This window comes from Oncorhynchus kisutch, linkage group LG24, assembly GCF_002021735.2.
Source record: "Oncorhynchus kisutch isolate 150728-3 linkage group LG24, Okis_V2, whole genome shotgun sequence".
NCBI lineage: Eukaryota > Metazoa > Chordata > Actinopteri > Salmoniformes > Salmonidae > Oncorhynchus > Oncorhynchus kisutch.
In genome coordinates, this window is record NC_034197.2 from 27,571,071 (window position 1) to 27,587,849 (window position 16,779).

Genomic DNA, 16,779 nt, shown 5'->3' on the forward strand with positions numbered 1-16,779 from the left:
ACTTGACACCGTGCTCTTTGTGGCATGTGGTGGAATTAATCTTTGACAGTAGTTTCTATTATATGGTGGTTAGTGCTTGTTTGTGTCTGAGTAAACTCTCTCGCTCAGTCTCCTTTGTGTGTAAAGACTAACCCCCAATCTTTGTATGTCTGTAGCAGACAGTACGTTTGACAGCGGCCTGGGCTCCGCTGTGTACTCTGACTCCCACAGCAGCCAACACAATGTCCTCTACCAGTCCCTAGTGGAGCCCATCACCAAGGCAACGCAGCAGGTCTGTACCACACACACTTGCACCCAGGGCACGTGCACTATACACAGGGTCATTATCATAAATGTACCCCACTAATACACACACAGGACATACCATACATTCACTCTACACACTGAGCATGTGCACATAAAGTACATACTCATTTGCACAGTAATACCCATCACATATGTGGCATATGCTCACACACATTTGGATCCTCATTTTATTACAAATGTAATAACATAGGTACATTTATGTTTATGCCCAACCTAAAGAGTCACTGCAGCTCATTTGCTCACAATTCTCCAATGAATCTCCACCCTATTCCATTTCCATGTTTTTTTTATTGTTAACGTGTTGAATTTCTTCAATCTGTTTTTGATTGTGTTTTGAGTAACATATGTTTTGCCCGTGGGTCCCTGTATGGGCTCAGCGTCAACGCAGTGGTCTGTATTTGGCTTCAGCACGCCCCCGCTCCTGTGAAAAGAGCGAGGGGTGGAAAGGAGCCCTCGGGCCAGAGCTCCAAGTGGGGGTAGGAGCAGGGGCAAGGAGAGGGAGTGCCTCTGTCATTGACACACTAAGGGGCAACAACGTCACTCTTCATATGCTCCTGCAACCTCTGACCTCTGGGCCCTGCAGCCCACCGAGAGCTGCCAGTCCTGCCCCCACATCACCAGACAACCAAACAGAGAGCAGCCCATCTGAGTTCCGCTCCGAGGCAGAGGACGGCACCCCTTTTCCAAGTGCGTTGCCTGCCCCCCTCCTGGCCCTCCCTGACCCCACACACTCTGAGGCCCGGCGTCTTAGTGACTCTTCTGTTGAATCCCAGACATTGGAAGCCACCAATGCGAGCAGGGTTAAATCTCTGTCAGGTGGGCGGAGGCATTCAGACTTCAGCACCCTGCTGAGTCGAAACTCTGCCCATCATCATCATCATCACCACCACCAAGGCACACCCAGAAAGCACCTCTGCCAGGCCTGCTTCTCTCTGCTGCTGCTGAAGTCACAAGAAGGAGGGCACAAGCAGCAGCACATCGCCTTTCCCTTCCCACCACACCCCTGTGGGGTAGCGACAACTGCAGGATCAGGAGGGGTGAAAGGTCAAAGTCAAATAGGAAGTGACTGCTCTGACCTCTTCTTACTACAACAGAACCTGATGAACATCATCAGCCGTAAAACCACCCTATCCAACAAGGGCCAACCCTCCCTCCTCCACCTGCCTGCAGCCCAGCAGCCTGCCAAGAACTATGGGGATGGGAGTCTGAACTTACCCCAGAGAGGCAGCTTCAGTGGTGGCCACACTACACCTCCTCTGGCCAGACCCACACAGGACCGCAGGGCCAGCTACTGCGCTGGGGAGCACCGAGCCACCGGGCCCCTGGGAGTGGTAGGTCACACAGGGAGACTAGGGCTGCATCTCACAATAGTCTAAAGTAGCTTTCGCTCAGTATCTTTCATTCATCTGCACTGAACAGACAACAAAGGATAGATGAAAGTAATATGGCAGATGCCAACAAAGAATTTGCTTTCATTTGTCCAATTCATTGATGTTAGTGCAAATGTGGTAAAGCAGGTGAGGAGAGGAAGTTACTTTAGACTATTGAGATACCCTCAGCTGACTCCTGTAGTCTTCACTTCCTGCTTAGACCTGTAGAAGGGGCTCTGTTTTAGTGCTGTCATGGGACTGGACCCTGCTGTCTTCCGCTCAGCTTCAAACTATCATAGAAGTCCATGGTTCTACTGGTGTGCTTTGGGACAAGCTGGTTCTCTGAAGAACCATAGATACTGCTGACTGACTAACTCTCTAACCCGCTGCCAACTTGAGCTGGCCTGTTAATGTCTTCTCTTTCTGCTTTACTGACCGAATGCCAGAATGCAAAACCCATCCTTCTACACTCGCTCATATCGACTTACCCATGGAACATCCTCGGTGAATGAACAGATGGCTGCTGCAAACCAGGGGAATGAATGCTGCTGTGTCCCCTCTAACCTCTCATATCCCCTCTTCCCTTTCCCATACCTCCTTATTGTAGTGCACACCTGCTGCCTCTTCTGTTAACCCTGCCATTGTCTGGGTGTTTTTAAAAACTTTATTTTAATCCTTCAGCCACTCATTATCATTGACATCCTGTGTATTTGTTTTGGCTCATATTGGTTTTTCCTCTTGTAGAGGATGTCTATCTATTGTTCCAAGTTTGTAGATTCAGATATCTAGATGTAAAATATTTCTGAATGAACACGTCACTGTCAAATACAGTACATTTTAACGAGGGCCTTAAAGCGCCCCCAATGTGTCTTTGTCCTTTAACGTGTCTCTCTCTTCTCTCAGTCCAGTGCTGTGCACACCTTGCTCCAGAACCATGCGTCTCTCCAGAGCCAGCCTGCCCCGGCCCCGCACACCCACCTGCAATACCTCCAGCCTGGCCACAGCTACCCCATCGCTCCCCAGGTCATTCAACAGACACCCACCACAGCCAGCTTCTCAGCTGTAGCTTTACAACACACCCCAGCCTCAGCAAGTTACTCTGCATCAAGCATTCCCCTGCAACAGAATCATACTGGACAGAGCTACCCAGCTCCACCTCAGCAACAGACAGCAACAAGTTATACAACTGCAAATGTACCACTTCAACAGCCTGCAGCAAGCTTTTCAGTGACAACCATGCCCCCGCAGCAGCCACACACCGCAGCAAGCTACACAGTAGCAACAATGCCAATCCAGCGGACACCAACTCCACAGAGTTATGTTGCTCCAGCTCTGCAACAGCTGACTCAAACTGCAGCGAGCTACGCAGCTCCAACTCTGCAACAAAACCCAACACCAGCAAGCTTCTCAGAAGCAGCAGCCTTGTCTGTCCAACAGACTGTATTGGCCACTAACATAGCAGCAGCAACAAAACCCTCACAACCAGCTGCACAGAACTACTCTACTCCAGTGGGGCATCTCCAACAGACTGCACCCACACAGAGTTATGCATCTGTAGCCTCAACTGTGGTCCACACAGTACCTATACCCATTCTCCCTACTTGGACCCCCAGTGTAGCAACACAACCTCTAGCTTCTGTTGTGCCTCCCCCAGTCCAGCCTTGCCCAGCCCCACACAGCCTCTCAGACAAAGCTATGCCTCTCATTCTGCAGCCTGGCCAGTCTAGTCCCATGCTTCACAGACGACAGACAGTGCAGGTCCCCATTCAGCAGCAACACCGCCAGCAAATGGCACAGACCGCTGTCCAACAGGATAGTCCCATGCAGCACAGCCAACCGACTGTGCAGGTCCCCCTACCCCAACACAGCCAGCCAATGGTCAAGCCTACTGTCCAACAGGCTCCAGTTGTCCAGCGCTACCAGTCACCTGCCCATACTGAGCAGCAAGGTTCAACCCTCCAGAGTTACCCCAGTTCTGTACCCCTGATGGGGCAACAGAACTCTGCTTCTCAGAGCTACCCACCCTCAGCCCCACACATACAACAGGCTGCTTCACAGAGCTACCCACCCTCAGGTGGCACAGCACAGCAGGCTGCTTCACAGAGCTACCCATCCTCAGACCCACACACACAACAGGCTGCTTCACAGAGCTACCCACCCACAGCCACACAGGCTGCAATGGTGCAAGGCTACACATCACTCCAACCCAGTGTGATGGGTCAGGCCTATCCATCTGCTCAGGCTCCACAGCAGGCTGCAGACCCACAGACCTACCCAGTGGCCCCCATAGTGCAACAACAGACTGGGACTACTGCACAGCACAGCCAGATCCAGGTGGCCCCACTACCCCCAGGCCAGCAGGTGAGTTCAATATGAAGTTGAAGGAGTCTTCAGTAACTTAGCAAGTTGCCCAATTTCAACCTGAGGTGTTCTCTTCATGGAGTGCTTAAGGCTAGGGATTGATATATAGTTGGGCAAAAGTAATTACCTCTCCCCGGCCAAAGCTAACCTGGTGGAGAAACTGCCCAGTACAGTGCTCCCCTTTGAGTAAAGTTTCAGTTCTCTGATCCTGTTTTCATTTCTCATAGAGTTGGTACTATCTCCACAACCCAGCTTTCCCGAACCAGGTAGATCTCCCTTCGTCTCAATATACACTGTCAAAATCACCTAAATAACACTGTCGGAGGAAGAGAAAACGAATGCACTGTACATCCTTTGTGTCAGATGAACAGTGTTTAGTTATGACAATACTGTTGGTTTGCCTGTCTGTTGCTCCTGGGATGAGGACGTTGGGGTTGTTTAGGTGCTCCTGGGATGAGGACGTTTGGCCAATCACAGAGCAAGTAGTAGGAGTTTCATCTGAGCGTGGCCAAACGGAGACATAATCGGAACTATAATGAAAACAATAGTGTTTCTATCCGTGGCATCTGCCAGCTCCTCGGTCCCTCGGGCCTGTTCTGTGTCTTGAGTGTGCTGCAGTAACAGCCACATGCTGGCTGACTCCAAGGACAGGATGGGAAATGTGAGCCTGATTCTGATTGGGTCAATAGCAGGAAAAGCAGATATCCAATTGAGAGATGTAACCGGAGGCCGACCCCTCACCCCACTTCTTGTTCTCTCTCAAATCAAATTTATTTATATAGCCCTTCGTACATCAGCTGATATCTCAAAGTGCTGTACAGAAACCCAGCCTAAAACCCCAAACAGCAAGCAATGCAGGTGTAGAAGCACGGTGGCTAGGAAAAACTCCCTAGACAGGCCAAAACCTAGGAAGAAACCTAGAGAGGAACCAGGCTATGTGGGGTGGCAAGTCCTCTTCTGGCTGTGCCGGGTGGAGATTATAACAGAACATGGCCAAGATGTTCAAATGTTCATAAATGACCAACATGTTCGAATAATAAGAAGGCAGAACAGTTGAAACTGGAGCAGCAGCACGGCCAGGTGGACTGGGGACAGCAAGGAGTCATCATGTCAGGTAATCCTGGGGCATGGTCCTAGGGCTCAGGTCCTCCGAGAGAGAAAGAAAGAGAGAAGGAGAGAATTAGAGAACGCACACTTAGATTCACACAGGACACCGAATAGGACAGGAGAAGTACTCCACATATAACAAACTGACCCTAGCCCCCCGACACATAAACTACTGCAGCATAAATACTGGAGGCTGAGACAGGAGGGGTCAGGAGACACTGTGGACCCATCGGAGGACACCCCCGGACAGGGCCAAACAGCTCTCGCTCTTTTTCTCTCGCTCGCTCTCTTGTACTCTGTCTGTAGAATGTCCCTGGGGGTCAAAGCCTTCCCCAGCACCACCAATCATTATCTAGTCTGCCTGCCCAGGCACTGCCTCCTCAGAAGCCATTGGCTCAGGCCTCTGACCCTCTGCAGTTGCAGCCACTACAGATGTCCACTTCTCTTCCACCAACACACTTTTCACAGGTAACCCCTCCCTTTCACTTTCACTGCTACCAGGGATGGATTGTCCTTTATTCACTTTTTTTTTTGGTACCATACTGTATGTAGCCAACTCTATGTACGTAGATGTGCTAATTACATGTTGCCACTAAAGTATAGTGCCAGTCAAAGGTTTGGACATGTACTCATTTAAGGGTTGAGATGCTTTGGACTGCAGAGTGAAGGAAAAGCATATGTGGGAACTCCTTCAATACTGTTGGGAAAACATTCCAGGTGAAGCTGGTTGAGAGAATGCCAAGAGTGTGCAAAGCTGTCAAGGCAAAGGGTGGCTACTTTGAAGAATCTAAAATATATTTTTTGGGTTACTACACGATTCCATATGTTATTTCATAGTTTGATTCTACAATGTAGAAAATAGTGAAATAAAGAAAAACCCTTGAATGAGAAGGTATCCAAAATTTTGACTGGTACTGTATTTTTTTTATTTTTAACTGACCTCAAGCTGAGAGTACTTTGGTTCTTAGTTGAGTATAGCTTGGTATCTCTTTCTTTGTCTGATGGCATCCTATACCTCATATAGTGCAGTGCTTTTGTCAAAAGCTGTACACTATATTGGGAATATGGTATATTTGCCTTTTGCTTGCCTGATCGGTTTGCAGTATGGAACATAACTGGAAACACCATTGGGTTCCATACTCCAGACCCTGGTTTCTGATTGCTTTCATATTCTACCCTTTTCTTCTCCTCCCAGTTTCCCTCACCGTATCCCAACATCCAAGTGGTGACACCTCTGGCTGGATGTGACTCCTACCCTCACCCCTGCCATGTTCCCCAGTCCTACCCCTCCTCCACTGCCCCATCTCTGCCCCCTCTCTACCTCTCCCCAGGCCAGCCTGCCACTCTGCCCCCCTCTGTCTCGCCCCTTGCCCCCCTGCATATAGGGAACGCTCTGGTGCCACCCACCTCTGTGTCCTTGATACCTTCATCCACAACCCTGCTGGCCATGGCAACACCCACACTGCCACAGCACCTGCAGATGTACCCTGCTGTTTTGCAACAGAGTGTTATGACACACCCACACACACAACAACCTACTCACTCACACCCTGCCTCACTCCCTGGACAACAGAACACACAACTGCAGAATAAGCACCACATGAACCCAGACCATTCTGCCCTACCTGTTCAACACAACCCACACCCCACATACTCACACCCTGCCGCTGCACCTGAGCTTGCTCTGCACAGCTCTCAGCCATTAAGACAGGTAAATATACAGTGCCTTCATAAAGTATTCATACCCCTTAATTTATGCCACATTTAGTTGTTACAGCCTGAATTCAAAATTGATTAAATAGATGTTTTTTTCTCACCCATCTACAGACAATACCCCATCAGTTTTTGCATATGTATTGAACATTAAATACATACATATATAATTTACATACAGTACAAGTTGAAAGTTTGGACACCTACCCATTCAATGTATTTTCTACATTGTACATTTCTACATTAACACATGGGATCATGTAGTTAAACAAATGTAAAATATATTTTAGATTCTTCAAAGTAGCCACCCTTTGCCTTTATGACATTTTTGTACACTCTCGGCATTCTCTCAACCAGCTTCACCTGGAATGCTTTTCCAGCAGTCTTGACGGAGTTCCCACATATGCTGATTGTCAGGTAATTGTGGAGGCCAGGTCATCTAATGCAGCACTCAATCACTTTCCTTCTTGATCAAATATCCCTTATACAGCCTGGAGTTGTGTTGGGTCATTGTCCTGTTGAAAACAAATTATAGTCCCACTAAGCCCAAACCAGAGGATGGTTTTGCTGTAGAATGCTGTGCCTTGAATGCTAAACAAATCGGTGTCACCAGCAAAGCACCATCACACCACCTCCATGCTTCACGGTGGGAACCACACGTGGAGATCATTCGTTCACCTACTCTGCGTCTCACAGACACGGTGGTTGGAACCAAAAATCTCAAATTTGGACTTCAGACCAAAGGACAGATTTCCACCGGTCTAATGTCCATTGCTCGTGTTTCTTGGCCCAAGCAAGTCTTTTATTATTCGTGTCCTTTGGCAGTGTTTTCTTGGCAGCAATTCAGACATGAAAGCCTTATTCTCGCAGTCTCCTCTGAACAGTTGATGTCTGTTACTTGAACTCTGATTTGGGCTGCAGTTTCTGAGGCTGGAAACTCTAATGAACTTATCCTCTGCAGCAGAGGTAACTGGGTCTTCCTTTCCTGTGGCGGTCCTCATGAGAGCCAGTTTCGTCATGGTGCTTGATGGTTTTTGCGACTGCACTTGAAGAAATGTTCAAAGTTCTTTACATTTTCCGGATTGACTGCCCTTCATGTTTTTAGAGTAATGATCCTGTGCTTTCTCTTTGCTTATTTGAGCTGTTCTTGCCATAATATGGACTGAAGCCCTATTTGGTAAAAGACTATCTTCTGCATACCACCCCTACCTTGTCACAACACAACTGATTGGCTCAAACCCATTAAGAAGGAAAGAAATTCCACAAATTGACTTAACAAGGCACATGTTATTTGAAATGCATTCCAGGTGACTACCTCATGAAGCTGGTTGAGAGAATGTCAAGTGTGCAAAGCTGTCATCAAGGCAAAGGGTGGCTACTTTGAAGAATCTCAAATGTATTTGGATTTGTTTAACACTAACTCATGAAGCTGCTTGAGAGAATGTCGAGTGTGCAAATAGATGGCACATCTATTCAACGCTGGTTTGACCAATCGGAATCCATGCCTCAAGATTGTTTTGATAATGTGGACTGGGATATGTTCCAGGTAGCCTCTGAGAATAACATTGACGAATATACGGTGGCGGAGTTCATCAGGAAGTGTATAGGAGATGTTGTACCCACTGTGACTATTGAAATCTACCCTAACCAAAAACCTTGGATAAATGTCAGTATTGGCGCAAAACTGAAAGCGCGAACCACTGCATTTTACCATGGCAAGGTGAATGGGAATATGGCCGAATAAAATCAGTCTACTTTATTTCCCCGCAAAACATCAGTACAGAGACAGTGGAGTCCCAATTCAATGGCTCAGACACGAGACATATGTGGCAGGGTCTACAGGCAATCGCGGACTACAAAACCAGCCATGTCGCGGACAGTCTTGCTTCCGGACAAGCTGAACACCTTTGCCTGCTTTGAGGATAACACAGTGCCACCGATGTGGCCTGCTACCAAGGACTGTTTGCTCTCCTTGACTGTGGCCGACGTGGGTTAACCCTCTTAAGGCTGCCGGTCCAGACGGCATCCCTAGCTGCATCCTCATAGGATGCATAGACCAGCTGGCTGGAGTGTTTTAAGGACATATTCAATCTCTCCCTATCCCAGTCTGCTGTCCACACTTTCTTCAAGATGTCCACCATTGTTCCTGTACCCAAGAAAGCAAAGGTAACTGAACTAAATGACTATCGCCCCATATCACTCATTTCTGTCATCATGAAATGCTTTGAGAGGCTAGTTAAGGATCCTCTACCTTACCTGACTCCCTAGACTCATTTCAATTTGCTTACTGCCCCAATAGCTTCACAGACGATACAATCTCCATCGCACTGCCCTATCCCATCTGGACAAAAGGAATACCTATGTAAGAATGGTGTTCGTTGAGTATAGCTCAGCATTCAATGTCATAGTATCCTCCGTGTTCATCATTAAGCTATGGGGCTTGGGTCTGAACCCCGTCCTGTGCAACTTGGTCCTGGACTTCCTGACTGGCCAGACCCAGGTGATGAAGGTAGGAAACAACACCTCAACACAGGGGCCCCACAAGGGTGCGTGCTCAGCTCCCTCCTGTACTCCCTGTTCACCCATTATTGCGTTGCCACATACGCTTCCAACTCAATAATCAAATTTGCAGACTACACAACAGTAGTAGGCCTAATTACCAAGAATGACTAGACAGCCTACAGGGAAGAGGTGAGGGCCCTGGGAGAATGGCACCAGGAAAATAACCTCACTCAACGTCAACAAAACAAAGGAGCCGAATGTGGAATTCTGGAAACAGCAGAGGGAGCATTTCCCTATCCACATCAACGGGACCGCAGTGAAGGTAGAAAGCTTCAAGTTCCTTGGTGTACACATCACTGATGATATGAAATGGTCCACCCACACAGACTGTGTGGTAAAAAAGGTGCAACATCACCTCTTCAACCTCAGGAGGCTGAAATTTGGCTTAGCACCTAAAACCTTCAAGCTTTAAAAAATGCACAATTGAGAGCATCCTGTCAGGCTGTGTTATGGCAACTGCACTGCCCGCAACTGCAGCGCTCTCCAGAGAGGTGGTGCTGTCTGCCCAACGCATCACCTGGGGCCAACTACCTGCCCTGCAGGACACCTACAGCACTGTTGTTGAGCCATCCTCCGTTTTCTCCTACCACAGCCATTAAACTAGTTTTAAAGTCACCATTGGCCTTATGGTTAAATCCCTGAGTGGTTTCCTTCCTCTCTGGCAACTGAGTTAGAAAGGAAGCATGTATCTTTGTAGTGACTGGGTGTATTGATAAACTATCCAAAGTGTAATTAACTTCACCATGCTCAAAGGGATATTCAATGTCTTTTTTATTTGTGTCCATCTACCAATAGGTGTTCTTTTGAGGCATTGGAAAACCTCTGGTGTTTTGTGGTTGAATCTGTGTTTGAATTTCACTGTTCGACTGCGGGACCTTACAGTTATCTGTATGTGTGGGGTACAGAGATGAGGAAGTCATTCATAAATCATGTTAAACACTGTTATTGCACGTAGTTAGTCCATGCAACGTATTATGACTTATTAAGCACATTTTTAATAGTGAACTTATCTAGGCTTGCCATGACTAAAGGGATTGAATACTTAATCAACATTTTTAGCTTTTCATTTTTAATTAGCTTGTAAAAATATCTAAACAATTCCATGTTGACATTATGGGATATGTGTAGGCCAGTGAAAGCGAATATCAATTTAATCCATATTATATACTGGCTGTAACACAACAAAATGTGGAGAAAGTCTAGGGGTGTGAATACTATGAAGGCACCGTAAGAGGGCTGGAAATTAAACAAGGTTTTTGTGCTATAACTGGAGTCAGGAACCATATTGTTTTTTCCATACCTAGCTATTCTTTTTGTGTGTATTTTTGTTGACATGATAATGTTGACAGCATGTTCATGTGGCATCCTCCCCTACTATAATATACTTTGTTCCTCCCTACCTCAACAGGTCAAGCAGCAGACCCAGCTTCCAGATCCAGTCCACCCCTCCCAGCCTACCCATCCTGCAGTTTTCTCCTCTCCCATACATAGTGGGCCGGACAGGGGCACAGTCGCTGCCACAGCCCAGCTTGACCAGAAACTCAGCCTAAACCTGTCTCAGCGTCAGGCACTAGGCCAGAACCAGAGCCAACCCCAGGCTCCAGAGTCACAGCCACCAGGCTCCCAGACAGCAGGACCTGGGCCTGCCAGCACCAGCTTGACACAGCAGAACCAGGCCAGTGCCAGCACAGGGACCACGGTCACCTCGGCACAGCCTCTAACAGAGTCCAATCTGGAGGTATGGAGGACTGACCTGACCTATACGTCCCCACCCTAAGCCCTCAAATATCCCCCCCCCCCCCCCCCCCCCCCCCCCCTCTACCTGTTCCTCAAACAACATCACCAATATCCCTGCACACCAAATATCCGCCCCAACCATACATTGGTTAAATTGTGCCTTTTGGTTGCATTTGTTGACACCTTATTCAGTCACGTTCTCATTAGCTAACTAGCTTACCACCTGGTAACTTTACCAGTATATCTAAACATTTGGGGGCACAGAAAGAAAGGATAGTTTCTTTTCAGGAGATCAAAGATAATAGGAAGTGGTGCTTTTTACACGTTGTAGAAACCTAATATTCCACAACTCTCCCTCATCTCTGTTTATGACCTAGCTAGTAGTGACACACTCAATGTTTCCACCCTCTGTTCACAGCATGAAAAGCCCTTCATCCTGTTGTACTCACTTTGTTTGATTTGTCTGCAGGATCCTGGTACAGAGAAGCAGGCGTCAGGGGCCAGCTACTCCTACGACAGGTATGATGACTATTTGGTGGTGTGGTAGAAGAATTGTTCAGTGACGCTGATCTCTCAGGATAAGGGTAATCTAACAACTATAGTAAGGTTTGGTGGTGGGGCATCAGTGGTAGTTGCTTAGCAACAGGCATCCCATAGACCTCACTTATGGTTTTGGAGTGCTAGCAAGAGAGCGAGTGTTGCTCAGGCTTGTTGTAATGCAGGATGTGGTGGTTGATTAATGAAATGAACAGAGGGATTGAGTGTTGTGGAATGCAGCCTGGTTTTCTGGGCATGTGTTCTGCGCTGTTCCGTTGTCTAGCACTATAGTATAGAGGCATACCAATTTGACAACTGGGAAATCTGGATACTGTTTCTGCTCCCTAATTTAATTGTTATAAAGAACGGTGTGTAACAAGACCCTTGTATCGCTTTATTATAAACAATTTCCCTTAAAGCAGAAAACGTGTGGGCTTTCCCTTAATCTACCACCTGGTTTAGTTTTGGTACGCAGCTGACCCTTAAAGTGCGCATCGGAGAAGTGTACACACTGTTCAGTACTCTGGTTTCGTGCAGGATTTTAGGACTGTCTCAACCCATTGCGTATGACTTTATGAGTTGGTTGACTTTTCCTTAACATGGTCTCCCGCTCTTCTGTAACCCAGTGTGAACTCCGATGCCACCTCAGGGAAGGAGATGAGCGACGGTAATGAGGGGACACACTGGTCAGGGAAGGGCGAGGGCAAGGTCCGGAAACCCCACCGCCGCTCCACACGCACCCGCTCACGCCAAGAGAAGATCAACAAGCCCAAACTCAGCATGCTCAACGTGAGCACAGCACATGCATACAGAGTCTTATCAATCTGCACACCACACATCCATGTCTGACCTCTGTTCCTCCCTGGTCCAGGTATGTAATACAGGGGATAAGATGGTGGAGTGTCAGCTGGAGACCCACAACCACAAGATGGTCACCTTCAAGTTTGACCTGGACGGAGACGCACCTGAGGAGATCGCCACTTACATGGTACGGTTAGTGGAAACGCTTGCAATGGCACATAGTGTGTTCTGAAAGTATTCAGTCACCTTCCCTTTATCCAGATTTTGTTATGTTACAGCCTTATTCTAAAATGGATTAAATATGGATTGGATTAAAAAAACATTTCCCTCAATCTATACACAATAATCTATACACAATATCCCATTATGACAAAGCAAAAACGGGTTTATAACTTATTTACATAAGTATTCAGACCCTTTGCAATGACTCAAAATTGAGCTCAGGTGTAACCTGTTTCCATTGATCATCCTTGAGGTGTTTCTACAACTTGATTGGAGTCCACCTGTGGTAAATTTCAATTGATTGGACATGATTTGGAAAGGCTCACACCTGTCTAAGGCCCCACAGTTGACAGTGCATGTCAGAGCAAAAACCAAGCCATGAGGTCGAAGGAATTGTCCGTAGAGCTCCGAGACAGGATTGTGTAGAGGAACGGTACTGGGGAAGGGTACCAAAACAACTTAACTGTAGCATTGAAGGTCCCCAAGAATACAGTGGTCTCCATTCTTAAATGGAAGAAGTTTGGAATCACAAACTCTTCCTAGAGCTGGCTGCCCGGCCAAACTTAGCAATCGGGGGGGAAAGGGCGTTGGTCAGGGAGGTGACCAATAACCTGATGGTCATTCTGACAGAGCTCACAAGTTCCTCTGTGGAGATGGGAGAACCTGCAAGAAGGGCGACCATCTCTGCAGCACTCCACTCCTTTATGGTGGCCAGTGGCCAGACAAAATACATTCCTTAGTAAGGCACATGACACCCCACTTGGAGTTTGCCAAAAGGCACCTAAAGGACTCTGAGAACATGAAATGAGATTCTCTGGTCTTTGGCCTGAATGCCAAGCGTCACGTCTGGAGGAAACCTGGTACCATCCCTACGGTGAAGCGTGGTGGCAGCATCATGTTGTGGGGATGTTTTTCAACAGTAGAGCCTGGGAAACTAGTCAGGATCTAGGGAAAGCTGAACAGTGCAAAGTGCAGAGGTCCTGAGTGCTCTCAAGCAGGTTCTCAGACTGGGGCAAAGTTTCACCTTCCAACATGACAATGCAGGAGTGGCTTCGGGGCAAGTCTCAATGTCCTTGAGTGGCCCAGCCAGAGCTCAGACTTAAACCTGATCGAACATCTCTGGAGAGACCTGAAAATAGCTGTGCCACAATGCTCCCCATTCAGCTTGAGAGGATCTGCAGAGAAGAATGGGAGAAATTCCCCAAATACAGGTTTGCCAAGATTGTAGGGTCATACCCAAGAAGACTCGCGCATGTAATCGCTGCCAAAGGTGCTTCAACAAAGTACTGAGTAAAGGGTCTGAATACTTACAGTACCAGTCAAAAGTTTGGACACCTACTCATTTAAGTTATTTTTAATTTTTACTATTTTCTTCATTGTAGAATAATAATAAAGGCATCAAAACTATGAAATAATACATATGTAATCATGTAGTGTTAAACAAATCAATATATTTTAGATTCTTCAAAGTAGCCACCGTTTGCCTTGACGACAGCTTTGCACACTTGGCATTCTCTCAACCAGCTTCACTTGGAATGCTTTTCCAACAGTCTTGAAGGAGGTCCCACATATGCTGAGCACTTGTTTGCTGCTTTTTGTCACTGTGGTCCAACTCATCTCAATTGGGTTGAGATTGGATGATTGTGGAGGCCAGGTCATCTGATGCATTACTCAATCACTCTCCTTCTTGGTCAAATAGACCTTACACAGCCTGAAGGTATGTTGGGTCATTGTCCTGCTGAAAAATAAATTATATCTAAGCTCAAATGAGATGGGAAGTCATATCGCTGCAGAATGCTGTGGTAGCCATGCTGGTTAAATGTGCCTTGAATTCTAAATAAATCACTGACAGTGTCACCAGCAACGCACCATCACACCACCCCCATGCTTCACAGTGGGAACCACACATGCCGAGATCATCTGTTCACCTACTCTGAGTCTCACAAAGACATGGCGGTTGGAACCAAAAATCTCAAATTTGGACTCATCAGACCAAAGGACAGATTTCCAACGGTCTAATGTCCATTGCTCGTGTTTCTTGGCCCAAGCAAGTCTCTCTCTTATTGGTGTCCTTTTAATAGTGGTTTCTTTGCAGCAATTCGACCTTGAAGGCCTGATTCATGCAGTCTACTCTGAACTGTTGCTGTTGATGTGTCTGAAGCATTTATTTGGGCTGCAATCTGAGGTGCAGTTAACTCTCTAATGAAGTTATCTGCTGCAGCAGAGTTAACTCTGGGTCTTCCTTTCCTGTGGCGGTCCTCATGAGACAGTTTCATCATAGTGCTTGATGGTTTTTGCGACTGCACTTGAAGGAACTTTCAATGTTCTTGACATTTTCCAGATTGACTGACCATGTCTTAAAGTAATGATTGACTGTCATTTCTCTTTGCTTATTTGAGCTGTTCTTGCCATAATATGGACTTAGTCTTTTACCAAATAGGTCTACATTCAGTATACCACCCCTACTTTGTCACAACACAACTGATTGGCTCAAACTCATTAAGGAAAGAAATTCCACAAATGAACTTTTAACAAGGTGACTACCTCATGAAGCCAGTTGAGAGAATGTCAACAGTGTGCAAAGCTGTCATCAAAGCAAAGGGTGGCTACTTTGAAGAATCCCAAATAGAATGTATTTAGATTTAACACTGTTTGGGGGGGAGGGGGTTACTACATGATTCCATACGTGTTGATGTCTTCACTCTTCTACAATGTAGAAAATAGTACAAATAAAGAACTTGAATGAGTAGGTGTCAACTTTTGACTGGTACTGTATTTAAATGTGAAATTCCTGTATTGCTTTGCAAATACTTCTAAAAACCTCTTTGTCATTATGGAGTATTGTGTGTGTGTGTGTGTGTGTGTGTGTGGATTGAGTGGGGGGAAACTATTTAATCCATTTTAGAATAAGGCTGTAAAGTGAAACAATCAAGGTGTCTGAATACTTTCCAAATGCACTGTAAAGCCATGGGATTTGTGGAGAAACTATTTGTTCCTTACTTACACTTCTACAGGCTTTTGAGACACACAAGCACAGACCCAGTGATTGACACCCCAACATACAAGCTTGTGTAGTCCTGAATATCCTTATGAACACCCATTTGTGTTGTGGGGCTGCTGCACCTACAGATGCACACAGAAGCTCCAAAAATGTTCTACCACGCCCCAGAGAAAGTGTTACCTCTTTTAGCCTGCTTTCTAAACTGTGTTTGTGCTCTCTGCCTGCTAGCTCCTAGTGAGGGAGATGCTCTTTCATGTCTCAAGGCACTGAAACTCCCTATGATGCTGTTCTCTTCCACTGCATTGCAGCAAAACTGTCTCTTCTCTCTCTAAACTCCTGCCCTGTTCATTTTGGGTGGGTACACTTTTTTTCCTCTTTTTGGTATGTGGATTCCTATTTTATTGCACATGATTTTTGTGTTTCAATCCCCCAACATCCTATAGAGGTTTCCAAAACTGATACCTCTGGCCCAGTTTTGGAAAGGGCAGGTTTCAAACACTTTTTTTTAGTGACTTATTCAATTCACATAGGCCTAGTCTGATATTTACCAAAGGAAAGTCCATTTATTATCAACTTAAGGGGATCTAATACTGATGGATTGTCTCTCTCTGTCCCTCAGGTGGAGAATGACTTCATCCTGCTCCTGGAGAAGGAGATGTTTATAGAGCAGCTGAAGGACATTGTAGACAAGGCTGAGGATCTGCTGAGTGAAGACACGGAGGGGGAGAGGAGCTCTGACCACGTGGGCAGTCCTCAACAGAGCCACGGAACAGTCATACTGGGGGGAGAGGTGAGGAGGGTGGGGGGGACAGGGGATTTGGGGGGGTGGCAATTGGCATCCTCAAGATGACTCTGAGCAGGGCTGCCAACAAACCATCCGGGGGCCAACATCGCGACATTGTTGAGAGAATCCGGTCAAGCTTCGTTATCTAGAAGTTATACTCTTTAGCGCCAGCCATTTTATAACGATTCTTTCCCTTTCTAGGGTTCAAAGACTGCTACACCTAATTCACCACAGCTTGTTTACCAGCAGAACGGTAAGGTTTCGCTACCTCCTGGCTA

General features: G+C 46.7%; 1 protein-coding gene across 13 annotated transcripts in view; it reads left to right on the forward strand.

The window, feature by feature from the left end:
- Positions 1 to 16,779, forward strand: part of LOC109869015 (serine/threonine-protein kinase WNK2) — a 64,666-nt gene that overhangs the window by 35,896 nt on the left and 11,991 nt on the right. For 6 of the 13 annotated variants that reach the window (XM_031803577.1, XM_031803582.1, XM_031803584.1 and 3 more), the window contains exons 9-20: positions 156 to 271; positions 684 to 1,637; positions 2,580 to 4,037; positions 4,265 to 4,303; positions 5,451 to 5,612; positions 6,340 to 6,855; positions 10,828 to 11,157; positions 11,626 to 11,675; positions 12,320 to 12,482; positions 12,565 to 12,681; positions 16,337 to 16,507; positions 16,703 to 16,754. In XM_031803577.1, the coding sequence (XP_031659437.1) occupies positions 156 to 271; positions 684 to 1,637; positions 2,580 to 4,037; positions 4,265 to 4,303; positions 5,451 to 5,612; positions 6,340 to 6,855; positions 10,828 to 11,157; positions 11,626 to 11,675; positions 12,320 to 12,482; positions 12,565 to 12,681; positions 16,337 to 16,507; positions 16,703 to 16,754 (4,128 nt within the window). The remainder of the gene's footprint in view (positions 1 to 155; positions 272 to 683; positions 1,638 to 2,579; positions 4,038 to 4,264; positions 4,304 to 5,450; positions 5,613 to 6,339; positions 6,856 to 10,827; positions 11,158 to 11,625; positions 11,676 to 12,319; positions 12,483 to 12,564; positions 12,682 to 16,336; positions 16,508 to 16,702; positions 16,755 to 16,779) is intronic. The other 7 variants (XM_031803581.1, XM_031803579.1, XM_031803585.1 and 4 more) reach the window with 7 other exon arrangements.